Source organism: Lingula anatina, chromosome 10 (assembly GCF_051362555.1).
Source record: "Lingula anatina isolate TDL-2025a chromosome 10, LinAna3.0, whole genome shotgun sequence".
Lineage (NCBI taxonomy): Eukaryota > Metazoa > Brachiopoda > Lingulata > Lingulida > Lingulidae > Lingula > Lingula anatina.
This window is the reverse complement of record NC_141776.1, coordinates 15354001-15381604: the sequence shown is the minus strand read 5'-3', so window position 1 is coordinate 15381604 and position 27604 is coordinate 15354001. Positions and strand designations below refer to the sequence as shown.

The following is a 27604-nucleotide window of genomic DNA, read 5'->3' as shown; positions in this document are numbered from 1 at the left end:
TAAGAGTAAATGATGATACTAATAATAATGATGATAATATCAATACCAAAGTTACTCCATCTCCGTCTGAAGACAGGCTGTCTTATAAGGTGACAGGAACGAGTGGTGGATGTGATCTCCTAGAGTTACCCTACCTGTGCCATAGTAATCATTTTGTTGGCAAAGGCAATAATTGACCTCCGCCGCTAGGGCACCTCTGCTAGTCTTCAGTGCCAACCTTGTAGCACAGTTTGTAATGTTGCCAATGGCCACAGGAGATTGCTCTCTCCATCTGATCTATCTATTCAAGGATTTTGGAAGGGACTGTTCCATCGCAGGGATGAACCAGATCTGATAAGTCTTGCAGAGAATGTCTTTCCCTCTCTTCTGCCCATCGGAGTCCTTGTCTGTCAGCCTCTACGTGTCTCTGCTCCGTCAGTTGGGGGATGTTCTCGATCAATGCGTGGAACTGTTCCTAAGACTTTTTTTTCTGGTCTTTCTTTTTCGCGTTCACTAAGCCTAGGTCCTGGCGAGCTAAGCCACTGTAAAGATAGTACCTTTACTTTTCAATCTTCTTGGACAACGCGATGATGGTTTGGCTATGCAAAAGTTGGGGCAGGGTCTTTTGGGCTTAATGAACCAAAGAAAACCACAACGTCACTGGTGAAGTTTTTTATTAATTTAAAAAATCATTAAACGGGGTAATACCGACGGTGCATGTCCTTGTTAACGCTAACTGTCCCCTTCCTGATATCTAGTTGACTCTACGCGACCGCGTCGTATTCCCCTACAGAGTAAACTTGCTCAACTCAATTCAGAACTAGAACTGAAATCTCGTCTCTATCTCTCTATATGTCAAATCATCACCAAATCAGTCTTTTATACATGCAGACGGTCCCCCTCTGGCAAAGTTAAATGGTACTTTGATTTATCATATTGTATAATAAGTGTTCAGTGAAATTGTTACTGTCCTTCTAATGACGTAGGAGCGTGACCCCTCATCCACTGGTTCCCAGAGATCAAAGGTAGTGCTGTCCATCCACTTGTTGTCCGATAGTCAATTAATAGAAAGAACCACACAAACTCTGTCTTAGGTCTAATTTCAAAATTAAAAATAAAATTAAAATATTTAAAATAAAGTCAAAATATATAATCGAAATTCATATTAACTTTACAACGTGTATGTTTTGGGTTTATAAACTTTTTGTCATTGTTTCGTCTGTTCATTTTATCTTCTGATGGAATGTTGTTTGTAAATTTGTATGGACTTCTCTGTCGTGTTTGCGAAAAAAATTTTGCACAAAGTTTGTTCTCACAGTCCAAACAGATTTTTTCTACTTCGGATTTGCATATTCCACAGTAATCATCTTTTTTATGTTTGTTAGTTTCTTCAAGGAGCTCACCTGAAACACTCCTCACTATTCTTTTTTTTTTTTAATTGCAGAAAATAGAATGATTAACTATAGAATTGTAAGTCAGCTAATAAAATAATTAATTATCGATACCTGAAGTGGTACACAGGATCATATACTGAGAGAAACAGAAAAAAAATGACAGACAATAATATAAAGTATACATAGAGACAAAAAAAAAAGATATATCTAACTAATATATATTTAAAAAAATAATAATAATAATGGATACATTGAGGACTAATACGCACAATTTTTTTTATACCTTAAACTATTCTAAGAGTAAATGATGATACTAATAATAATGATATTAAAACCAACACACTTTCGGGCTTGCAGAGTTTATTTAAGCAAATAAATAAACGACTAACTACATACGATTGAAATATATATAGTATAACAATTCGTTTAAAGAAAAAAGGTTGACACAATGGAAAATAACTGTATATAAAAACCTACTGATGATGAAACGACTATACCCCAACCCAAAGTAGTTATAAACTAAAGTCTGAAACAGTTTATTACGGGTAGTTACCCGGGACGGCCTAAGTTTGTTTGATGGCCTTGTGCATAGTGTCATATTTCATATCAGGGGTGGGCTTAATATATTCAAAAACAGCGTCACTTGACCAGTCACCCACTGATTTAACCATCCCTAGGGGGGTACCCACGGACAGCAGCCAGGTAGCCCCCCCTCTCCGCAAACTGTGGGTATTATAGACAGTAGGTGAAAGGCCTATTGTTCCCAGGGATTTTGTCAGTCTATGGCGGAAGCTCGCAGACGTGAGGTGGACCGTAGTATCGTCCTTTAGGGTAGCGAAGAGGGGCGCTGATTCTGGCGTCTCGAGCGACAGTTTGAAAAAAGCTGTCAGTGCTGTAGTAGGACATAGTGTGTTCCCTGGCATGAAAGGAAGGGTGATGATGTGAGTTCTTTGGCCGAACTGGTTGGTTTTTGACTTAGTCACCCGTATGGTGCACCCTCTCTTAGTGAAAGTCACGTCACGCCGCAGGATAGAATGACCCGGATCTGATTGCGATTTCGCTGTGAAGTTGCTGACTCTGAGCATGCCGAAAAACGCAGTTAAGCAAGCTGCCCACGTCTGCAGCTGGTCTAGGTCGCTTAGATTAAGGGTAGAACGCAGTTGGAGCAGGTGGAACGGGAGTATTGGTGATTTCTGTTGGCTGAGGTCCTGTTTGTGCCGTTTTATCCCGCCGATGGTAGCCTTAACATCCCAGTTTGGGAACCCGAATTCCAAATGAATAATCCTAACTATGTTCAGGTACTGGCGAAGGGTAGATACGCCGCATGTGCGAGCCCGATACGCTGCATATCTGCAGAGATTTGTGGACGAGATAGGAACGGGCACACACTTTATCTCGGCGCAGAATTTTGCGAAGGTGGGATTTGTAAGTGCTCTTAGTGGACGGTGCGAATAGCTGGGATCAGCGGACCACGTAGCTCCCCCTCTTCTTCTTCTGTTTCTCTGTCCGTGTCGTCAACAGCGTGCGTCGTTAATGGCGCTTCCTCGCTGCTTGGTGCACAGTGGTCATCTTCGTCAATAGGAAGTATAATATCATCGTCACCTTGGTCAGAGTCAAATGTCCCTTGTTGCAGTGGGATGGTTCTGGGTGTAGATGATTTAACCAAGCTGTGTATTAAATCATCACACGTTTCACAATACAGCAAAGCAAATGAAAAATAACAATCCTGGCAAACGGCAGCTGCATTGGCTTTACAATGGTCAATTAACCTACACTAGCAGGTGTATTTTTTTGTGTTCTTTAACTTTGTTTATTGTTCCTTCCGAAATGTTTACCTTCTACCTAATAATATAAAGTATACATAGAGACAAAAAAAAAAGACATATCTAACTAATATATATTTAAAAAAATAATAATAATAATGGATACGTTGAGGACTAATAGGCACAATTTCTTTATACCTTAAACTATTCTAAGAGTAACTGATGATAATAATATCAATACCATAATTACTCTGTCTCCGTCTGAAGACAGGCTGTCTTGTAAGGTGACAGGAACGAGAGGTGGATGTGATCTCGGAGAGTTACCCAACCTGTGTCGTAGTAATAATTTTGTTGGCAAAGGGCACCTCTGCTAGTCTTCAGGGCCAACCTTTTAGCACAGTTTGTAATGTTGCCGTGGCCACAGGAGATCGCTCTCTCCATCTGATCTATCCATTCATGGGTTTTAGAAGGGACTGTTCCATCGCAGGGATGAAACAGATCTGATAAGTCTTGCAGAGAATGTCTCTCCCTCTCTTCCGCCCATCAGAGTCCTTGTCTGTCAGCCTCCACCTGTCTCTGCTCCGTCAGTTGGCATATGTTCTCGATCAACGCGTGAAACTGTTCCTGAGGCATCTTTTTTTTTTTCTGGTATTTCTTTTTCCCCATTCACTAAGCCCAGGTCCTGGCGAGCTAAGCCACTGTAAAGATAGTACCTTTACTTTTCAATGTTCTTGGATAACGCAATTGATGGTTTGGCCATGCCAACGTCTGACACTGCTGTTTGATTGCCCATCAGGTGACCAGCCCTGTCACCTATGTGCACTTCATTGTTACATGTGTTGCAGATGTGTGCTTTTAGTGATAAGTTCTCGTCAGATACACATGTCCAACTAAAAACAAAAAAGTAATAATATTAATAATAAAAATAGTAATGTCATTTAAGAAAAGAAAACGAAGTATTAAAAAAAATAATTTTAACTGTAATAAAGAAAGTTGAACTTTCTTCTATCAACAAACAATGATAACTTACATTGCTGGCTTTCTGTTGTGTGTTTCTTATCTTGGAAACCTGATTGTCCACACAAATCACAAAAAAAGTGTTAGTGTAAATTGTTTGAAGCTTTTAGCCATCTTTATTCACTCTTTTATATGCTTTAGCGTATGGCTCTTGTCTTCTGTTCCTCCTTAATGAATGACCATTGTAGCTTACTACAGTGTACATAGGACCGAGGATGTGCATCCCTCTTTACAACAGATGATGTACGTCCCTCTTTACAACAGATGATGTGCATCCCTCTTTACAACAGATGCTGGCTTCCATTCTCCCTGGTATTAAAGATTGACTGATTCTCCTGGGGTTAACTTGGGTAACTCCTTTGCTTTTCTGTCGTATATTCTCTTGTACCTCGTCATATATTCTTTTGTACCTCTGCTGTCGTCTATGTATCTGCTGCTTCAGAAGTACTACTTGCAGTTCAAGTAGCTTGGTAACTTAGAACCGAAAACCTCTGCTCCTTCACATCTGAGCTGGGGAAAATCCATTCCTGAGATTGGAGTATTACGATACCCCAAGGCAAGGTATGGGTCTCTTCCAGTACCTATAGATTTCTTTAAGATTTTCTTAATAGTCTGAACTGTTCTCTAGCTCTGTCCATTTGACTGAGAATAGTGGGGACTCGAGGTATCCTGGTTTATTCCCCTTTCTCTTGCAAAGTTTATAAAGTCATAACTGCCAAATGGCATATTGTCTGAGACAATCGTCTCAGGAATTCCATGTCTTGCAAATGTAGATTTTAAGTGTAGTATTACACGGTCCTGACTGTTTTTGTCTCAGGGTATTTGGAATAATCTACCACAACCACGTCTTTAGCCTCCAAAGCCATAATGTCTGCTCCCACTTTCTGCTTTGGCCTGTGATGCCATAGAATGCCTTTAAAGGTATGGCATTAATTTAGACCAAATTCTAGTGCAGATTTTTTAAACAAATGTCGCAAAGCTTTGGGATGAGGCTGAATGAGCAGTCGAGGCATACTATCTCTGTGGCAGTGTTGCAGTTTCCCAAGGAACACGTAATCAATATGTGACCACCCCTCATATCTACCTCCAGTCTTGGTCATATCGGTGCCCATATCTCTGTATGCAAAGATTCCTGACCGTTTGGTGGTGGTCTCTTGGTGGTCAGTCTGACCCATCTGGACAGAGTTCTCTAGAAAAGAAATATTCACAAATTGAAGTATCTAACTCCTCACTAGTCAATCATTAATAAGTCCAGTGGCTTAAATTATTCCCTAAACAAGAAACATGCTGTTACAGTTATCTGTTGTATTCTTATCTAAGGAAACTATATATACAAATCTACGACTGTGTCGAAAAAGTCTGTACGCTCTTCAGTTTTGTTCTCCTTGCACAAGTTCAGATACTGTCTGGCAGCATGTCCCAGGACAATGTCATCTCTGTCCTTCTGGTTCTTCTGACACCTTGGGGGAGGGAGGGGTCAGATAAGATGACATGCTTTGCTCCTCTGACATCCATTTTATTGGAATTTTTGTGTGTGGTGTTGACTTAATCAATCCATGTACAAAACCAACATCGTACATGTACACTGTCTTCACCTTGGCTACAAAGTTCTTAATGAGTTTAAACCCAGGTCACATCTGTGGCACAGCAGTAAAATGCCATATAAACACTCCTCACTGTTCTTCTTTTTTTTTTTTTAATTGCAGAAAATAGAATGGATAACTATAGAATTGTAAGTCAACTAATAAAATAATTAATTATCGATACCTGAAGTGGCACACAGGATCATATACTGAGAGAAACAGAAAAAAAAATGACAAAGACAATAATATAAAGTATACATAGAGACAAAAAAAAAAAGATATATCCAACTAATATATATTTAAAAAAATAATAATAATAATGGATACATTGAGGACTAATACGCACAATTTTTTTATACCTTAAACTATTCTAAGAGTAAGTGATGATACTAATAATAATGATGATAATATCAATACCAAAGTTGCTCCATCTCCGTCTGAAGACAGGCTGTCTCCTAAGGTGACAGGAACGAGTGGTGGATGTGATCTCCTAGAGTTACCCTACCTGTGCCATAGTAATCATGTTGTTGGCAAAGGCAATAATTGACCTCCGCCGCTAGGGCACCTCTGCTAGTCTTCAGTGCCAACCTTGTAGCACAGTTTGTAATGTTGCCATGGCCACAGGAGATTGCTCTCTCCATCTGATCTATCCATTCAAGGGTTTTGGAAGGGACTGTTCCATCGCAGGGATGAACCAGATCTGATAAGTCTTGCAGAGAATGTCTTTCCCTCTCTTCTGCCCATTGGAGTCCTTGTCTGTCAGCCTCTACGTGTCTCTGCTCCGTCAGTTGGGGGATGTTCTCGATCAATGCGTGGAACTGTTCCTAAGACTTTTTTTTCTGGTCTTTCTTTTTCGCGTTCACTAAGCCTACGTCCTGGCGAGCTAAGCCACTGTAAAGATAGTACCTTTACTTTTCAATCTTCTTGGACAACGCGATGATGGTTTGGCCATGCAAAAGTTGGGGCAGGGTCTTTTGGGCTTAATGAACCAAAGAAAACCACAACGTCACTGGTGAAGTTTTTTATTAATTTAAAAAATCATTAAACGGGGTAATACCGACGGTGCATGTCCTTGTTAACGCTAACTGTCCCCTTCCTGATATCTAGTTGACTCTACGCGACCGCGTCGTATTCCCCTACAGAGTAAACTTGCTCAACTCAATTCAGAACTAGAACTGAACTCTCGTCTCTATCTCTCTATATGTCAAGTCATCACCAAATCAGTCTTTTATACATGCAGACGGTCCCCCTCTGGCAAAGTTAAATGGTACTTAATGATTTATCATATTGTATAATAAGTGATCAGTGAAATTGTTACTGTCCTTCTAATGACGTAGTAGTGTGACCCCTCATCCACTGGTTCCCAGAGATCAAAGCATTGTTTCTCATAAAGGTAGTGCTGTCCATCCACTTGTTGTCCGATAGTCAATTAATAGAAAGAACCACACAAACTCTGTCTTAGGTCTAATTTCAAAATTAAAAATAAAATTAAAATATTTAAAATAAAGTCAAAATATATAATCGAAATTCATATTAACTTTACAACGTGTATGTTTTGGGTTCATAAACTTTTTGTCATTGTTTCGTCTGTTCATTTTATCTTCTGATGGAATGTTGTTTGTAAATTTGTATGGACTTCTCTGTCGTGTTTGCGAAAAAAATTTTGCACAAAGTTTGTTCTCACAGTCCAAACAGATTTTTTCTACTTCGGATTTGCATATTCCACAGTAATCATCTTTTTTATGTTTGTTAGTTTCTTCAAGGAGCTCACCTGAAACACTCCTCACTATTCTTTTTTTTTAATTGCAGAAAATAGAATGATTAACTATAGAATTGTAAGTCAGCTAATAAAATAATTAATTATCGATACCTGAAGTGGTACACAGGATCATATACTGAGAGAAACAGAAAAAAAAATGACAGACAATAATATAAAGTATACATAGAGACAAAAAAAAATATATCTAACTAATATATATTTTAAAAAATAATAATAATAATGGATAAATTGAGGACTAATACGCACAATTTTTTTTATACCTTAAACTATTCTAAGAGTAACTGATGATACTAATAATAATGATATTAAAACCAACACACTTTCGGGCTTGCAGAGTTTATTTAAGCAAATAAATAAACGACTAACTACATACAATTGAAATATATATAGTATAACAATTCGTTTAAAGAAAAAAGGTTGACACAATGGAAAATAACTGTATTTAAAAACCTACTGATGATGAAACGACTATACCCCCCATGCTGAGTTGCAAGTCTGGAATTTTACGTACACCCCCTTGAGGGTGGGTGGGTGGGAAATAAAGACGCAACAAATATGAAGCACCAGAGGAAGAGGGAGAGTGCCTGCTCCCTACACGCTTCTTCCTCGCTCGCTGCCAACGCTCTAATTGCCGATTTTAAAAGAGTCACGTGGCTGTTTTCGGCTAACGGCCTTAAATTTGATAGGCTCCCACGACGGGGACCGCGAGCGGCGCGCCCTCCAGTGGTGGTTTTAAATCACTTTCCGTTGAACGAAAAGAGTACTTAAAACCAACACACTTTCGGGCTTGCAGAGTTTATTTAAGCAAATAAATAAATGACTAACTACATACGATTGAAATATATATAGTATAACAATTCGTTTAAAGAAAAAAGGTTGACACAATGGAAAATAACTGTATATAAAAACCTACTGATGATGAAACGACTATACCCCAACCCAAAGTAGTTATAAACTAAAGTCTGAAACAGTTTATTACGGGTAGTTACCGGGACGGCCTAAGTTTGTTTGATGGCCTTGTGCATAGTGTCATATTTCATATCAGGGGTGGGCTTAATATATTCAAAAACAGCGTCACTTGACCAGTCGCCCATTGATTTAACCATCCCTAGGGGGGTACCCACGGACAGCAGCCAGGTAGCCCCCCCTCTCCGCAAACTGTGGGTATTATAGACAGTAGGTGAAAGGCCTATTGTTCCCAGGGATTTTGTCAGTCTATGGCGGAAGCTCGCAGACGTGAGGTGGACTGTAGTATCGTCCTTTAGGGTAGCGAAGAGGGGCGCTGATTCTGGCATCTCGAGCGACAGTTTGAAAAAAGCTGTCAGTGCTGTAGTAGGACATAGTGTGTTCCCTGGCATGAAAGGAAGGGTGATGATGTGAGTTCTTTGGCTGAACTGGTTGGTTTTTGACTTAGTCACCCATATGGTGCACCCTCTCTTAGTGAAAGTCACGTCACGCTGCAGGATAGAATGACCCAGATCTGATTGCGATTTCGCTGTGAAGTTGCTGACTCTGAGCATGCCGAAAAACGCAGTTAAGCAAGCTGCCCACGTCTGCAGCTGGTCTAGGTCGCTTAGAATAAGGGTAGAACGCAGTTGGAGCAGGTGGAACGGGAGTATTGGTGATTTCTGTCGGCTGGGGTCCTGTTTGTGCCGTTTTATCCCGCCGATGGTAGCCTTAACATCCCACGAGGAGAGAGGGTTTGGGAACCCGAATTCCAAATGAATAATCCTAACTATGTTCAGGTACTGGCAAAGGGTAGATACGCCGCATGTGCGAGCCCGATACGCTGCATATCTGCAGAGATTTGCGGACGAGATAGGAACGGGCACACACTTTATCTCGGCGCAGAATTTGGCGTAGGCGCGAAGGTGGGATTTGTAAGTGCTCTTAGTGGACGGTGCGAATAGCTGGGATCTCCAAAAGACTACCTCCTCATCTAGTTGCTGGCGCAGCTGCACGTGATCTGAGTGAAGAAGAGAGAAAATAAAGATAAGTCAGTCATGTGATTCCTAAGATTGTAAAGAGGAGGTTTGGTATTGTGGTACAAATAAAAAACGGACAAAAAGTTAATGAAGCGCGCACGAGTTCAGGTTGTGTATTCTTGATACGGCGTCGGCCATCCCATTGTCTTTTTCTGCGATATGCTTCAGGGATAAAAACGATAAGTCCTTAAGGAGGTCTTTACACATGTGATTGGGTGACGCTCCTTTGTTTAAGATGTGCATGGCGACCTCGCTATCCGTGTGGACAATGACCCGGCATGAAGACCACAGGTGTCCCCATCTGTAAGCTGCAAGGACAATGGCTGCAAGTTCCTTTACGTTGATATGGCTGGCGCCAGTCTCCATTGTGGAAGGCTCCACCTGCAAAAACACTGGAGTCTTTGAATACATGACATTCTGGACGGAAATCCCAGATTAGTCTGGGGTTGTTTCCTGCAATAAGCCATTTATTCCATCAAAGGAAGTCCCGGCGAAGAGAATCGAGTTTGCACTTGTGTGCCGCCTTTTTAAGAGTTGAAATCGCGTTGAAAATGGGGCGCACATGAGTTTTGCCCCAAGGGATAACATTTGAAGCCCACACGAGTTGGTCAGTTGCTACCTTTTTTTATCAGGGAGTTACATGGAAGGTGGAGGCTGTCCAAATTTCTATTGGATAACATTAGGTTTGATGGACAGGTGCCTTTGGTCACCTGACTTGTAATAATTTTAATTGTACTTAATTACACCAGGTCTCCAGTGGACCTTCTAGTTCAAGGGACAGATAAACTGCTATGTCCTAGAGTTACATACTGAACAGACTCATGCAAGAGTTAATAACTAGTGTAATGTTGCACAAGTGCAATTAACCTGTTTGGCTAGATGCCGATCTGGCTGGCAAGTTTTCTTGTCCATGTTATCTACCTTGGTTATCTACCTTGGAGTGGTCACCTACTAGTTAATTACTGTCACAGTGCTAGGTATCTGCATAGTTGATTGCATCTAAAACCTGTTTCACTCTGTTGTGTAAGACTACTGATACAGACACACATGCCTATGAATGATACATGAAGTAAATTATCTGTATGTATTTGTGTACATTAAATAATAAATTGAAATTGGACTTGAACTTTGTAAATAAATGATCTAACAGTTCTGTGTGTAGATGATTTAACCAAGCTGTGTATTAAATCATCACACGGGTCGCTTCTAATTCCTTCTTTGCTAACTACGTACCCTAGAAGTTTAACTTCTGTTTGGGCGAAGCTGCACTTTGAAGACTTCAGCTTTAGACCAGCTTTTTGTAATCTATTGAAAACTAATCTGAGATGTTCGCGATGTTCCTCTATATTTTTCGAGTATATGATCAAGTCATCAATGTAAACGCGAACGCAAACACCTATTAAGTCATTTAAAACTATTTCCATTACGCGTTCAAAATGCGCGGGCCCATTAACCGTCCCGAATGGAATGACGTTGACTTCGTATAACCCTTTGTGTTAGATGAACGCAGTTTTGTGTTTGTCTTGTTCTGCAACTGGGATTTGAAAAAAATCCAGATTTTAGGTCAGCAACAGAGTAAACAGTAGCCTCTCCTAAATCATCAAAAATGTCTTGAATCAGTGGGATGGGAAACATGTCACGTTTGATAACTTGATTAAGTTTTCGATAATCTACGCAAAATCGCATAGTGTTATCCTGTTTAGGAACAAGTGTGACAGGACTACACCAGTCCGAGGTGCTTGGTCTAATAACACCGTCTTTTAACATCTTTTCTATCTCTTCTTCAATGATTTTTCGCTTATGTATTGGGGCTCTGTAGGCTCGTGATCTGATTGGGGCGGCGTCACCCGTATTTATTTTCATGGGTAATATATTACAGTAACCTACGGGTCCTTCTTTTCCACTGAAAATATCTGCATATTCTAGGGTCAGATCATCTATTTCTTTGTTTCCCGAAGATTTGGGCAATTTGACAATTTCATTTATTTCTACTTCTTTCTCATTTTTCTCCAAAGACCATTCCTTATCGAACCATGTCAGTGTTTTGGCCACATAATCTATTTTACCTTGCCCTTTTTCAAGCAAATCATTTCCCACTATCATTTCTTGAGATATGCCCTCTACTACAACTAATTCTACTAACCCTATGTTTTCTATCTTGAGGTTGGCAATCCCTCTTACATCTAATTTTCCACCAGAGACACTAAACAGATTTCCTGACTTTGCTAATAAATGGCATCTTCCTACTTTGGCACAAATTTTCTTAAAAACATCTTTACGCAGAATCGAAACAGCTGCACCTGTATCAATTAAGGCTTTAAACTGATATCCGAAAAAATTCAAACTAATTCCCAACCGGTTATCATATCTGCCCGATTCCGCGTCCTCTAGTTTAAACGGTTGTGTCTGTTACCTAGTGGCTGTGTGCGTTGTTGTGCAAAATTGTAATGTGGATTGTGTTGGTACCCTACCCTGCTCTCTTGTTTTATACTTCCCTTTCTTTGATAGCACTCTCTTTGCCTGTGGCCGGGTTTATTGCAGTAAAAACACACCGGGGCCCCATCCGGCGTCCATTTATACTTCCTGCTTTGTGACTGTAGTGGTGTATGTAATTTTTGTGCCTGGTTAGCTTCTAGTTTTGCAATTCTGGTTTGTAATCTTTCTTCAGATTTTTGCACCACATCCAAAATTAGGCGCATGTAGGTATCAGTTTCTTTTTTCGAGTTAACTACCCCTATCTCCATGTCTTCTTCTATTCTGAAAGCCTGAGTGGCTTCCCCTTTTAATTGACAATAGACTTCTATTAGCATTCTGCGTTTCGGTCCAGTCCAAGGTATCTGCCAGAGTGTTTGGCTGGCCCCTTACTATTAGATCTTCGGCCAGATTATGATCAAGTAACCCTTTCGCATATGCCCTAAGGACATGGCGTTCCCCTTCACCCGTTCTAGGAATTGGAAAAGCTCTATTAGCCTTTTCTCGGAATTTTCTGTTGTAAGAGGTTAGGTTTTTGTAAGGCGACTGTATGTAATGCTTTACTTCGGTCTTAAGCCTCTCAGTTTCGTTGCACGAGAGAAACGATCTTTGAATGTGGTCTTTTAATACCGGCCATGTAATATTTTCCGTCTTGTTGTGCTTTTAGAAAACGCTCGATTTCCCTTTTTAAACTACCTCTAGAGACTCTACAGGCTAGTTTCACTTGTCTATTACTCACCGATGCCACCTGGTGTTCAGCTGAGTCAATCTCTTCCAAAAACTCACCGTTTCACAATACAGCAAAGCAAATGAAGGATAACAATCCTGGCAAACGGCAGCTGCATTGGTCAATTAACCTACACTGGCAGGTGTATTTTTTGGGTTCTTTAACTTTGTTTAGTTTTATTGTTTCTTCTGAAATGTTTACCTTCTGGTGGCATCTTTTATATTTTTGTCTTTTTCTTGATGCAGCTCGTCTGACACTGCTGCAAAGATTCCTGACCATCTGGTGATGGTCTCTTGGTGGTCAGTCTGACCCATCTGGACAGGGTTCTCTAGAAAAGAAATATTCACAAATTGAAGTATCTAACTCCTCACTAGTCAATCATTAATAAGTCCAGTAGCTTAAATTATTCCCTAAACAAGAAACATGCTGTTACAGTAATCTGTTGTATTCTTATCTAAGGAAACTATATATACAAATCTACGACTGTGTCGAAAAAGTCTTTACACTCTTCAGTTTTGTTCTCCTTGCACAAGTTCAGATACTGCAGCATGCCCCAGAACAATGTCATCTCTGTCCTTCTGGTTCTTCTGATACCTTGGGGGAGGGAGGGGTCAGATAAGATGACATACTTTGCTCCTCTGACATCCATTTTATTGGAATTCTTCTGTGTGGTGTTGACTTAATCAATCCGTGTACAAAACCAACATCACACATGTACACTGTCTTCACCTTGGCTACAAAGTTCTAAACGAGTTTAAACCCAGGTCATATCTGTGGCACAGCAGTTAAATGCCATATAAACACTCCTCACTATTCTTTTTTTTTATTGCAGAAAATAGAATGAATAACTATAGAAATTGTAAGTCAACTAATAAAATTATTAATTATCGATACATGAAGTGGCACACAGGATCATTTACTGAGAGAAACAGAAAAAAAATAACAAAGACAATAATATAAAGTATACATAGAGACAAAAAAAAAGACATATCTAACTAATATTTTTAAAAAATAATAATAATAATAATGGATACATTGAGGACTAATATGCACAATTTCTTTTTACCTGAAACTATTCTAAGAGTAACTGATGATACTAATAATAATGATAATAATATCAATACCAAAGTTGCTCCATCTCTGTCTGAAGACAGGCTGCCTCATAAGGTGACAGGAACGAGTAGTGGATGTGATCTCGTAGAGTTACCACACCTGTGCCGTAGTAATCATTTTGTTGGCAAAGGCAATAATCAACCTCTGCTGCTAGGGCACCTCTGCTAGTCTTCAGGGCCAACCTTGTAGCACAGTTTGTAATGTTGCCGTGGCCACAGGAGATCGCTTTCTCCATCTGATCTATCCACTCAAGGGTTTTAGAATGGACTGTTCAATCGCAGGGATGAAACAGATCTGATAAGTCTTGCAGAGAATGTCTCTCCTCTTCCGCCCATCAGAGTCCTTGTCTGTCAGCCTCCACCTGTCTCTGCTCCGTCAGTTGGCATTTGTTCTCGATCAACGCGTGAAACTGTTCCTGAGGCATCTTTTTTATTCTTGTATTTCTTTTTCGCGTTCACTAAGCCCAGGTCCTGGCGAGCTAAGCTACTGTAAAGATAGTACCTTTACTTTTCAATGTTCTTGGATAATGCGATTGATGGTCAACCCTATGGTGACCAGCCCTGTCACCTATGTGCACTTCATTGTTACATGTGTTGCACATGTGTGCTTTTAGTGATAAGTTCTCGTCAGATACACATGTCCAACTAAAAACAAAAAAGTAATAATATTAATAATAAAAATATATATATGTCATTTAAGAAAAGAAAACGAAGTATTAAAAAAAATAATTTTAACTGTAATAAAGAAAGTTGAACTTTCTTCTACCAACAAACAATGATAACTTACATTGCTGGCTTTCTGTTGTGTGTTTCTTATCTTGGAAACCTGATTGTCCACACAAATTTACCTGCTAGACGGTGTATCCTCAAGAGGACGTGTGTCAATAAATACCGGCTGGAAGCCTAAAGAAACGTAACACTATTCTGACCTGTCCGCTTCCACACTTTATCCCGCTAACTCCACGTGCTGACATCTATGGTTGCTATCAGTTTTCCACGCAATCTTGTGTGTCCTGCAAGGAGAAAACAAAATCTAATTTTTTTTGTGTCTACGGGGAAGATAAAGAGCTAGTGATAGATTTGATTACTTTAAGCTTGATAGGTAAACACTGAATGATTAATCAATTTAATCAGATAATAGAAGATATCACCACATCCATGTCTCATTATCAATAGACCAATTGTAATCAATATGTGACCCCCCCCCCCCCCCCCATATCTACCTCCAGTCTTGGTCATATCTGTACCCACATCTCTGTAATGATTCCTGAAGATAATTACCCCAGCTGATTCAGTAGGCGTGACAGACATCTCCAGGGAGATAGATCGATCCAGATGGATCAATCTAGGCATGGGAACCCTGAGGGCCTGAGCAAAATGCCAGGGGGGGCAGTAGCAGACACGAGGGGTCGAAGCCCCCGAGGGGGGAGGGTTTGGGAGGGGGTGTCCCCCTCCCATGGTGTGGAAAATTTTTAAAAACTGTATGTATAATACTGCATTCTGGTGCATTTTAACTGTTTTATTGCTCAATCAGAAGTCAGAAATTGTGGGTTCATTTTGCCATTAGTATAGCTCCCCTAAGGATAGCTCCCTAAGGGAGGGTGAGCTTTTTGGCATGAACTGAGTTGGCTAAAAACAGTACACCTTTGTTAACAGATTGTTGAATGATTGTCTAGTGGCCATGAGTGCATTTTCTCACAGAATTGATACCAACTTTGCAATTATTATTTTATTAATTATTATTTACCTTTGCGATTATTATTTATTTATTTATTTTTTTTTTTGCACCTCAAATCCCAGGGGGGGCAGCTGCCCCCCCCCCCCCCCCCCCCCCCCCCAACTACACAACTTACACAATTACTTTCAAGAAGATGGGACAAACAAATTTTCCATAATAAGTGAAACATATTCTACTTTTTTCACTACTGCGTAAAATCATATTTCTCTTTATATTGTTCTGAGAATAACAAAATTTATCCAGTATATTTATCAAGAGATATTTCTATTTGTCAAAGGAAGTCACTGTTAAGTCAGCATTAGATTGCATTAGGTGAGAAAGGATTTTCATTTTGTCTGCGGACATTGCACATCCTTAGGTTTAGTAGGCAACATAAATAGTTCGCATTAAAATTGCGTTTTGTATGCTTTTCTTGGACATTTTTTATGTTTTATTGATTTAGTGGTAGGGTCAACGTTTTTCTTCTGTTACATAGGTGAGTGCACTTTAGTTTGGATCATTTTACATGAACGCATTAATATGTAAAGTTTCCAGGAACTATATGTATGTTGCAATGGGCATCAGCAGTCATGCTTCACTTGCTGTTTGCTAAAATTAAGTGGAAACCTGTCAAATGTCAAGGTACATTATCATTGTTAATGTATTAAAACGGATAATAGCTCTTTGAGATCTATATTTCACAATAAAAACAACTCATAGAAATATAATATATTCTGTTGTACAGGAAAAATGGCAGTTATAGCTATTATTCTAAAACTCGAATGTAACAAGCACAATCACCTCTGTAGCATTAGTTTTTTTTACCTGTTAAGTATTGAAAGTGCGTTCAATGTTTTATTAAGATTATGCTTTATTACAGGCAAGGAACTTTGGTTGTAGTCCAATGTCAAGTTTAAGGGGTTTAAGAGGACAAACTTTTATGCAAGATTAAGCAATAGAACCTATGTTATTACTTAATGTATAAAGTGACTTTAGAGTTATGATAAGGTTAAAAGTTTTGTATTTAGTAAGAAGTGTACAGAAATAAGTGTATGTAATTGAGTAGTTACTGTTTCAGGTGTTCAAGTTTTTTTTTTTTTTTTTTTTTTTTTTTTTTTTTTTTTTTTTTCAGCGACGACACTTGTAGCAATAAGTTAAAGTCAATAAAGAAGTTTAATGCTGCTACAGTCACACTTGTATTACTCCAATATATATATATATATAAATTTATTGTAAATAAGTGTACTTTGTATGGGAAATACCACATGAACACCAGGAAAATCCGTTTTGTGTCACTTTACACCCCAATATGTACAGTTGTTTGCCCTTTAAGTACAGGACTGCGTGTGAAACAAAGCCAGCCATTTCGCTTTATTTTTCCTTTTTTTAACGACCTTTTTATTAAATATTATTATAAAAACACAATTAAAAGATGCAAAAATTATTTTATGCTACATAGATCTTATCATCCAAAAACTAAATGTATCTGAATTGCAAATGAAAATTTGCCTAAAAAATAAAGCATGTTAATATCACAACTGTTATTATTGTAAAAATTAATGGGTCATATACATTTAATGGGTCAGATGTATCATTTAACTTCAAAGGAGATGGTCAGTCAAGGGCCTCTCTGTAACCTAGCCAGATGTCTCCGACCACACTCATAAATTATAATTTAATCATAAGTCATCTCCTACCTGTAATTAAGTTCATTGTTTATTGTCCTTTGTTCAGATAGGCTATATAACTTGCATGTATTCTCTGAGAGAAGAAGACTGGACTTGGCTACACCAGACAGCTGAACAAGCTGACTGGAGGTCCCAGCTCTCAACCAGGAATAAACCGGACTTTGTGGAAATATATTCTAAGTCTTGCTTGTTTATTCTTGGACCTATGTCGCGGTGGATCTGATCCCCAAACCCGCCGTGATAACTGTTGGAGAACCTTAGGCATTTTAACTTCCCAAGTACCTCTCGCAACAAAGATGGAAAGACTTGGGAGACAAAATATCTTACCAGCAGATATTTTTAATATTCTACTGGAAGTCGACCAAATACCATCTATGTACAGTGTGAGTAAGGTGGGTGAAGAAGTATCCATTACCCTGAAGTGGAAAGCAGACCCAAGGACACCGAAAATGATGAGCAGTGAGGTCAACACCCTCTCAGCAATGAAAGTAGAGAAGAAAAAGACACCATCTAGGATAAGGAGAGATAAACAGAGAAAACAAAAATGGCTGGAAGAGACAGAAATGAGAAGGGCTGTTCCTTTATCTGAAGAAACCGTAGACACAAGTAAGTTACCTGTGACAGAAGAAAATAGTTTTTCAAAAATCAATATCCGGACTGATTTACCATTCCAAGAGTGTGAAAATTTGGCTGATGTTATAGACTTATCTGCGACCTCCAAAACAGAACTGCAACTATTACAAGCTAAGTGCCACAAACTTACTAAAGAGATCCAAAAGAAAGAATCGCAGTTGGACCAGAACCTAAAAACCATGCAGAGTTTGGAAAGCACAATTTCAAAAAGAGAATCGAGGATCAATATGTTAGAAGAAACAGTGTGCAAATCTGAAGAAGATCTGAAAAGATTCAGCAATGTTATAAAAAATCATGGACTTGGCACCCTTGTGATAGACAACACCTTGAAATTTAAAAAGGACAAAACAATAGATGACATCATACAGATATATCTTATAACTTTCAACACTGCAAAGAACAATGCCAAACTATATTGTGAAATTTATGATGAAAATGAATTGTTGCAAAAGAAAATACAAAAGCTGAACAAAGAATTGGGACACAAACAACGAGGAAATCACAGAAACTCTGATCAAAGAGGAAAAGGCAAAAGACATTTTTATAACAATTATTAAATCTGGGCTTGTTTATAATGAGAAACTGGTAAGTTCTTGTTTAAACCTGGTGTGGTCTCTCTTTTCTTAAATCTTCTCTTTTGACCTGTAGGACTATTCTTTCTAGCTGGCTCTAGTTGAGAAGCTAGTCAAGCCTTTATTTCTCCTATTCTCCGCCTTCAGAGCCACACAGGGGAGAGCAGGGACATACTTAGTTAATCACTGTAATAACTTCTTACTCATATTTGTATTTTTAATCATATTGTTTGTTTATATGCTCAACTTTTGCACTAAAATTTTGGTATGTTTTGTATCTGTGTAACTTTAACTTGTTTTAGATGGATTAGTCCAAGAACTTATGTAATAATGTTATGAAAATGTAAACTTACACTGTTCCATGAATATGACTGCTGTTATCTGCAACGTGGTTTAGAGTGACATATTTTTTTTTAAAGGATAAGTAGATATGTTGGTGCTGAAGTAGTGTTTGTTGACAGGCGAATGTAAGGGCACATGTAGTATACCGATAGAAGGGGTAATGCAGAAAGAGGTTTAAGTCTGCAAGGCTATAATGTTGCTGCCTGCAACTGATCCTATAGGGAGACAGACACATTTTAATTTCATGTTGTAAGAGGAATATGTAATGCAGCACATGTAGTGAGTAAAGTGTAACATTTGCATATGTAATTTTTGTTGCATTAAGTTCGGACTAAGTTCTACAAACTATGTTTGAGTACATGATACTGAATTAGATATATGATTTAAATATTGCTTGATTTTAAAATTTGAGGCACAAATTTTGTTAACCAAGGGAGATCTATCACAACTGTTATTATTGTAAAAATTAATGGGTCATATACATTTAATGGGTCAGATGTATCATTTAACTTCAAAGGAGATGGTCAGTCAAGGGCCTCTCTGTAACCTAGCCAGATGTCTCCGACCACACTCATAAATTATAATTTAATCATAAGTCATCTCCTACCTGTAATTAAGTTCATTGTTTATTGTCCTTTGTTCAGATAGGCTATATAACTTGCATGTATTCTCTGAGAGAAGAAGACTGGACTTGGCTACACCAGACAGCTGAACAAGCTGACTGGAGGTCCCAGCTCTCAACCAGGAATAAACCGGACTTTGTGGAAATATATTCTAAGTCTTGCTTGTTTATTCTTGGACCTATGTCGCGGTGGATCTGATCCCCAAACCTGCCGTGATATTAACATAAAAAAAATAACATAATTGTTGCCTCTATTTAAATTGGTACAGTTGAATCTTTTACTCATAAAATCAGGCAAGTCTGCCCCTTAATTTTCATGGAAAATTTGTAATATATCCAAAATTACTTTCAAACCATTAATGCCCGGTCCATTCATCTGTGAGAAAATTGAAATTGTAGGCTATAATTATATCAAATGGCAATTAACGAGGGGGGGGGGAGAGGACGCAAGACAGTTGTTCACTTCTAGTTCAGAAAGTCATCATTATCTTTATTGAAATTTTCAGAAGAATATACATAAAAAGTGCAGTGTAAACATAATTTCTTGAGAAACACTGGGAGTCAACCCTACCACACGCTCGAATATAAACATACGTTGAGATATGGTTTCTATAAAAGTATGTGAGGAAATCATCTCCACAGTGACTCTTCTTACACCTTAAAACTTTATCACATTTTTGTGCTCAAAACTTGCAAAATTTTCAAAATCAAAATTTAATATCTTATTATATTAAAAATCAAAATGTTGTTACTGTAGTATGAAACCACTGATGGTGCTAATGACTTAATGAAGTGAACATTTTCTTTAAAGTTACGTTGCATTACATTGAGCATAAAAATAATAAAAGACACATAATAATAGAATTAAACTTGATTAAACATGAAGACAATGCACACTGATAGACCTGCACACAAAAAAATACACTGCATATAAAAAGTGTTAAAATTAAAATACATGGCAAAATTCATACAGGTCGAGATATCATGTGTAAACCAATCCTGTTTGATAATTAACAAAACTGAATAAAGTATTCATAACCTGTTATGCATAATGCATTGAAAAATATATGCACGGTTAAGGAAAAATTAAAATAAATGTTTAAAGAAACAGAAGTGCATCCTTGTGAATAAAAAATTGCCCCTATCTTGTGTCAGTTTCTTGCTACATGTAGGGCTACGTATCAGGATAATCTATTTATAATCCCTAAACATTAAAAACTGCACAACAATTCAACATCTTAATCAAGAAAATAACTGTCTGCCCTCTTAACTTGACAACAAAAGTCTCAACCATTATCACCATAATCAATTCCTTTCACGAATTAAGACTGTATATATACAACCAGCTCATTTTTTTTTTTTTTTTTTTTTTTTTTTTTTGTGGCATAGGGCTATTACGTATTTTGCATTAAAAATTGTGAATCATTCTGTTATGAAAATAAATGAAGTAATATATTAGTGCACACACAAATATTATACACAGTTGTAATTTATATGCACTTGAAATATCGACAGTAAATATATGATTATAGACATAAAATAAGAGGCATATGTTAAGCGATCCAATTAATTGTAAACGCCTATATTTTAAAGAAATGGACAATAAGTCAAGCGTTAAAACATTCAATTAACTGTAGCAGGCAATATTCATCAACAAAGATAGAACTGTTAGTCTGCAATTACCAAATGGTATATATGTGTATGTGCATGAATATTAGTCATAAGCCTTAAAAGGACACAAAAGAGGATTTTCGTGCCAAAATTGATTTATCCCGAATTATCCCGAGGTTAACAGTATTTTTCTGCGATTTACCAACCTTTAATCTATCATTCCCGGCACTCGCCATCGCTCTGTAACATTTTTGGAAAATACAATAAAAAGAACAACCACCTCCATTTTCATTATTGAGCTCTCTAGACTCTAGACAATTTAAGACCGACAGATTCTGATGCTCTTTTATTCCGTATGCACTTTTAAATTTCGAATAGTATTATGTTGTCTTTTATCCTAAGTACAATAATTTTAAAGTTCAATTAGCAGTCTTTTAACTCAGTTTTATTCAAGCAAATATTCACTTTATTTTCATTATAATTTTCTTAACACTATGTACAACTTCAACCCACTGGGTTGCAATCTAAATAAATTATTATTATTATTATTTTGATTTGCTTTTTTAGACCTTAAGGTTATGAGCAACTGCCAGTATGATGTCCTGAAGAAGAGTTTTTTACATGGAAGAGGAACTCCATGGCTCTCCACCAAAAAAAGAGGAACTTTTCTTGAGGGTCCAAAGCGGGGACAAGTTGGATAGTGAGAGACTTTTCCTGACTTTCGAGTGCTGCTTACAGGATATATTCAGTGAACTCATCTTGCCAATGTAACAAAGCATAATCTGCTGACTTCAAACCATCTAGCACTGACATGTATGCTATAATGCAGACAGATTGGAAATCAAGGTGGTCTTTCCTCCCAAACCTAAGTCATATGCCTGATATTGAGAATAAACCATTTTGGTCCAGCATTTACTTCTTAAATCTAAATGACATCAAATGTATTATGGAATATGATACTGGTGGCATATTGTGATTTCAACTTGATTTTAAACCAGTGTGTTGTTAGATTTTGTAAGATCACCAGCTGCAGTTTTGTGACTTTGTTACAGCATTAAATTCTGTATTTGGCAAATGACTGCATGTCATTTCTTTTAAGACCTACAAAAATGGTTTGAGTGAACACTTGTGCCTGTATTCAATTCTCCACTCAGCCATTATTTAGAATTCATGCAGGGAAGCCATGCCTGTATTTTTTAAAGAAATATTTATACCTTTCTATTTATTCCCTGCACATCTTGGAAAAGTATGTGTGAATATCTTACCGATGAAACAATTTATGTTTGTGTAAGTTGGGTTGGTCCTTTCTTATGACACATCCCTTTGCATGGAGACTTTTGTGTCATCTCACATGAGTCAATACACTGACAGAGAGGGGGATAATTTGTTGATCTGCAATCCTCATGGGTCTGCATGTACATCAGACTCTTAACATGATAGCCTGGCTATTAATAAGTCTCTCTCAAAAATGTTATCATACTATAATGTGTACTGCACAATGTGAAAGTTTGTGAATGCTTGAATAGAAGGCTTATTTATGAAGATGGCATTAATAAGTATGAAAATAATTATGCATTCTAGCTTACAAAATCTGTGTATTTCTTATTCATTACATGTGACAGGTAATAATAAAGATGATTTGGCCAAATTCCAAACTTATGTAGCAAACTTTGTTTATTCTTGTATTTTTGCCAAATATAAATAAAAGATGTTTCAATATTTAAACTTTCATTTCATTCATAATCTCTACCCAGTTAATGCTACATTGATACTGCAACTTAATGCTTTGTACATAACAATATGTTAATAAATAATAACAGTTGGATAGTACATGTTGTTAATTTACTAAAGGGCTAGTTCTTAGAAAAACATGTTCGACATTAAAATATATTCTAAAAAAGTTTTCAAGAATTGCATTAGAATTGAATCTTCGGATGTATTTGACAAAATTACAAAAATTATTGAAGAGTTGACAATGCCCAGAAAATAAAGGCCTTGAGGCTCTCGCTGTTCTCAGTCTTAATTGTCACTTTAAATACATGTACATGGGCATTATAATATAAAACTGTGCAATCGGTTTTGGTAAAAGGTGGTGGATCATGTGGTCATCGCTGCAAATTTTTTGTAGCAGTCTTTTACACAACTTGTCACACCAACATTGAAGTGATGCAGTATTGTAAGATTGGAGTGCTTCCTGATATGAGTTTTCCAGATATAACTTGAGGCACTGTAATAGTAAAATTACATAAAATGGTTATAAAGAAAAAAATGTATTGATATTATCATAACAGCACTATTCTTTAACAAAAATCAACAAATTAGAGGGCATGATCACTACATGATAACAAGCTTATAATAAAGAAGCAAGTCTGATTATGGCAAAAAAAAATTAAATTTAAATATCTGTAGCTGCATTAAATCATAAAGGCCACAAGAAGAAATAACATAATCACACATGGTTTCAAAGAACTGATGTAAAAAAATCACACTAATATTCCCCACTTGGAATTAGAATTTTGACTAGCTAATTTACTACAGTATAGTGCTAAACCATACCAAATGGCACTGTTCGCCCTCTAAAATACCAGTTTTGGGCAGGCCCAGAACCCCACGCCAACTAGGGGGGGGGGGGGGGTCGGCTTTGCATCCGCGGACCCCCCCCCCCCCCCCCCTTTCAAATAATCCTGGATCCGCCCATGTTATACTGCTTAAATTATTAACATACCTGATCTCTTCACTCGTGCTTGAAGGGGTGTATCACCCAATTCCTCCTCTGAAAGGCTAAAAAAAATCATTCCTTGTAATCATATTCATTGACAATATTATTAAATTTACAAATAAGCTAACGTAGTTACGTGATGTACAAAGAACACCCTCTATCCCCACTAGTACTCGAGTTACATTGTATATTTCATGGGATTCCCCTGCGAGAATATGGTGTGAGGTTAGTCTGTAAGTACTGGTAGATAACCACATTGAGCAGAAAAGGGTATTCCTCCTGCTTTACAGAACTATACACCTCAGGGGTAAAGTGCACTATCTCGCTTCATATAACTATAGTAGTACGTACCCAGTGCGAGTGATTTGGCTGCGAGTGCGTTACCCGAGGAAACGTGAATTATTAGCAGTTATCTACGCTTTTTAACTTCCTCTGCCAGATATTTTGATTTCCACTGCCATCTTCCCATTTTAAAGTACTTTTGGTAAATATAACTCGCTTACCTGCAAAGATTCGGTGAGCAATTCCTCTTCTCCTTCACGTCCACGCTCACCTTCGAAACGACATGCTGTCTGCATTGTTTACATCTCGTATCTGAGTCGAGAAGCCGCGTTATTTCAAACTGTGTCAAGATGGCTGACGCCCGGGGTTCAAAAGTGGACGGTGAACATGATTCTTTTTTTCGATATTGATTAAGGTAGATCGATCGTTACGTAATTTGACGATTTGCGCAATTTCAGCGCATCGTCAATCGTCTCTAACGACACTTCAGTCTGTTTTATTAATTTAAGGAAATAAAACAATTATCTATAAGATAAACACACATTATCAACTTGTCTGTAACTCTGTATGATCGATACAGATTTTCGACAACGTTTGTCGACTATGATTCCATACGACAACTGTAGCACGTTCATAGACTTGCCCTTCACGAAATCGTCGGAATAGCTCCTTTTCAAATTTGAATTGGCACTAGAAAATGTATGACAGCTAAAGCTCACAAATTATGCACGTAGGTGCTATGTCATGTAAAGAATAAGTGTTGTAAATTCCAATCAAAGCGGCTGCGTACATTTTGAGGTAGAACGCCCTAAATTGCTGCTGTAGTTTTTAGATTTTGACGAAAACCGGAAGTGCGTCGTAACGCCACTCATTTGGACTTAGAGAAATTTGGACTGAGAAATATTTCGTAGCTTATACAAATGTTCAGAAAATGGCCATAGGGTCTACAGCTTGAAGAAAATTCACTTATCAAAATTGAAACTGCGTTATATTATACAGAAAAATTGTGCACTTCTGACCTTGACTGGTCAGTGTAAACAAAGTGTACTGAACGCACCGCAAGCAAGCACGTGAATGCCGCATTTGATACTTTGTATCAGACGCTTCATTTTACTTGACAACACAGTGTTTACGATGTCACGTTCATGTTATATTCATTAATAAATAACAACGGCAATAAACTATTTTCACATGCATGAGTATTTTCCTTATTATTCTCTTCAATAATTTTGTTGTAAAGTTAATGGCTTACACCTTCTCATCAGTTTGACAAATCTGAAAATAGCTGAGTATACTCACTTCAACTGTTAAACATAATGAAAGTTTTAAATGTACTTAGATGTCTCTTCACACACACACACACACACACACACACACACAAAATCATAAAAAATAACGATTTAGTGAAAAACACCCATTTTCCCATTGATTTGAATGGGGACTTCCGACTAGTGCGTCACGCAGGGTGTAACGCACTTCAACTTGACGTAGTTCTCTTATTTGGTCGGTGACCCCCAACTTTTTTGGCAAAATTAAAATCTACTTGGATGCCTCTTTACACAAAAAAGTTTTTTTTTTTAAATTCAAACGTTAGAAAAATCATAAAAAATAACGTTTTGGTGAAAAACACCCATTTCCCCATTGATTTGAATGGGGACTAGTGCGTCACGCAGGGTGTAGCGCACTTCAACTTGGCGTAGTTCTCTTATTTGGTCGGTGACCCCCAATTTTTTTGGTAATATTTAAATGTACTTGGAGACCTCTTTACACAAAAAATTTTTTTTAAAAATTCGAACGTCAGAAAGTCATAAAAAATAATGCTTTAGTGAGAAAACACCCATTTTCCCATTGATTTGAATGGGGACAAGTGCGATATGCAGGGTGTATCATATTTGGGGCTAGTTCTCTTATTTGGTCGGTGACCCCCAATTTTTTTTGCGAATTTTTAATGTACTTGGGTGTCTCTTCAAACAAAAAAAAATTTAAAAAAATTCGAACGTTGGAACATGTAACGACCGATCTACCTTAAGGCCATTTACCTGCCATTTTATGCTTTACCCATAGCAATTGTTCTCAGATAAGTTAAAAAAGAAGCAATCCATGCACTAAAAAGGCGTTTTAAATCCTATTTTTTGTCCCTTTAATTTTCAGGTTGAGAAGTTTACCATCTTTTCTAGCCTCCCTCACTTGTTCCGAAAACACTGTTTTTATGACTTCACGACACAGAGTGTTGAAACCTCTTACAGTCGGTTTGTCTGACTTGCGGTATTCCTCTAATGATTCCTGGCATTTGAGGGGGTCTATTATTTTAAGTTCTGCAATTCGGACATTGTCCCAAAACGTTGATTTTGCGACACCCGTCTCCTTACATGCTGACTTTAAATTTACCTTGTCTGTAAAAACTTTTTTAGATACTTTAGCGTAACGCTTGTAAATACTATCCAGAGAGTCCAAGGAAACTGCCTTCTCACGGCGTTTGATGTTTGATTTTCGCGGAGTTTGTTCAGGTTGCTGAATCTGGGATGTTGGTTGCTCGCCTGCACCAGAAACAACATCTTTGGCGTTTTCTGGGAAGTTATCTAAAGCTATGGCTGAAGCTTCTGCACTTCTGTAACTTGATTCAAATTTGTCCACACTCTCAGCGTCTTCCATTTCTGTTTCCGAGTTGGCGTCGGTGTTGAAGTATGTGCCGTCAACAGCGTCCGTCATTGTGTGTGCGTCCACTCTGCGTGTTGGTAATGCTGCGCTGCTGCTGTTGTCATCCTCGTTGTTAACACGTATACCAAAGTCACCTTGGGGAGGGTCACGGTGAGATGACGCATATTGCTCCTCTGATGTCCCTTGTTGTACTGGAAGTCTTCGATGGTACTGCCACCTGGAGAAATTAACGCCGTGTATGAATTTGTCACAGGTCTGACAAAATAAAAACCCTAAACCCATACAGCAATCTAAACACACAAGTGAAGCTAAGTCTTTGCAGTGTCCTCTCATCCTGCACTGACAAATGTATTTTTTGGGTAATTCATTAACATGTCTCAGTATTCTCGTTCCGTCTGACAGCTTGATCCTATGGTGAAAAGTTGATGATATGTTTCTATGAAGTTCGTCAACGTGCCTGTGACAAAATTTCAAACAATATCTGTGTTCACAATCGAAACAAATCACGTCAGCCTGGGAAATGCAATCATAACATCTATAAACACCTCTCCGTGTATTATTTTGCAATGCAATGTCTGCGGCTACAAGCAGCTCTTCTGATGACCCTGCCTGAGTCGTATCGGCTATGAGATGTTTCAATAGAACCCTTATATGACCAGAACGGTCACTTGTGTGCATATCCTGGTCACATCTGCGGCACAGCAGTACAGCGACACCATTTAAGCATTGAGTACACATCACTGTGGCAAATCCTTCACACGAAAACTTTACGGATGCATTGCCGCACTCGTATTCATATTCAGTAGCCTCTGATCTTGTCCCCATGATATTCTCACTTGTTGCTATCGTTGATGAGACACGGTATGGACATGGCATTGGTGTTGTAGCTGCATTTCTTTCCTTTGTAGTTGTCTGGGCGATGTTAAAGAACGCGTTGATTGATAACGT

General features: G+C 38.0%; 1 protein-coding gene and 1 long non-coding RNA gene across 4 annotated transcripts; both read right to left on the bottom strand.

The window, feature by feature from the left end:
* Positions 1 to 7847: 7847 nt before the first annotated feature.
* Positions 7848 to 13535, bottom strand: LOC147759666 (uncharacterized). Of its 3 annotated transcripts, none has more exons than XM_086997177.1 (3): positions 13205 to 13535; positions 12902 to 13028; positions 7848 to 9482 (listed from the first exon to the last, which is right to left on the bottom strand). In XM_086997177.1, the coding sequence occupies exons 2-3, from the start codon at positions 12912 to 12914 to the stop codon at positions 8515 to 8517; spliced, it is 981 nt and encodes a 326-aa protein (XP_086853303.1). In that variant the 5' UTR covers positions 12915 to 13028; positions 13205 to 13535; the 3' UTR covers positions 7848 to 8514. The 3 variants fall into 3 exon arrangements, with proteins under 3 accessions (XP_086853303.1, XP_086853302.1, XP_086853304.1); XM_086997178.1 differs by having other exon boundaries at positions 9379 to 9882; XM_086997176.1 differs by having other exon boundaries at positions 12902 to 13535.
* A 9529-nt stretch (positions 13536 to 23064) lies between these two features.
* On the bottom strand, positions 23065 to 24362 carry LOC147759665 (uncharacterized). The gene is made up of 3 exons (XR_015331475.1): positions 24220 to 24362; positions 23723 to 23778; positions 23065 to 23224 (listed from the first exon to the last, which is right to left on the bottom strand). It is a non-coding gene; the product is annotated as an uncharacterized LOC147759665 (long non-coding RNA).
* Between the last annotated feature and the right edge of the window lie 3242 nt (positions 24363 to 27604).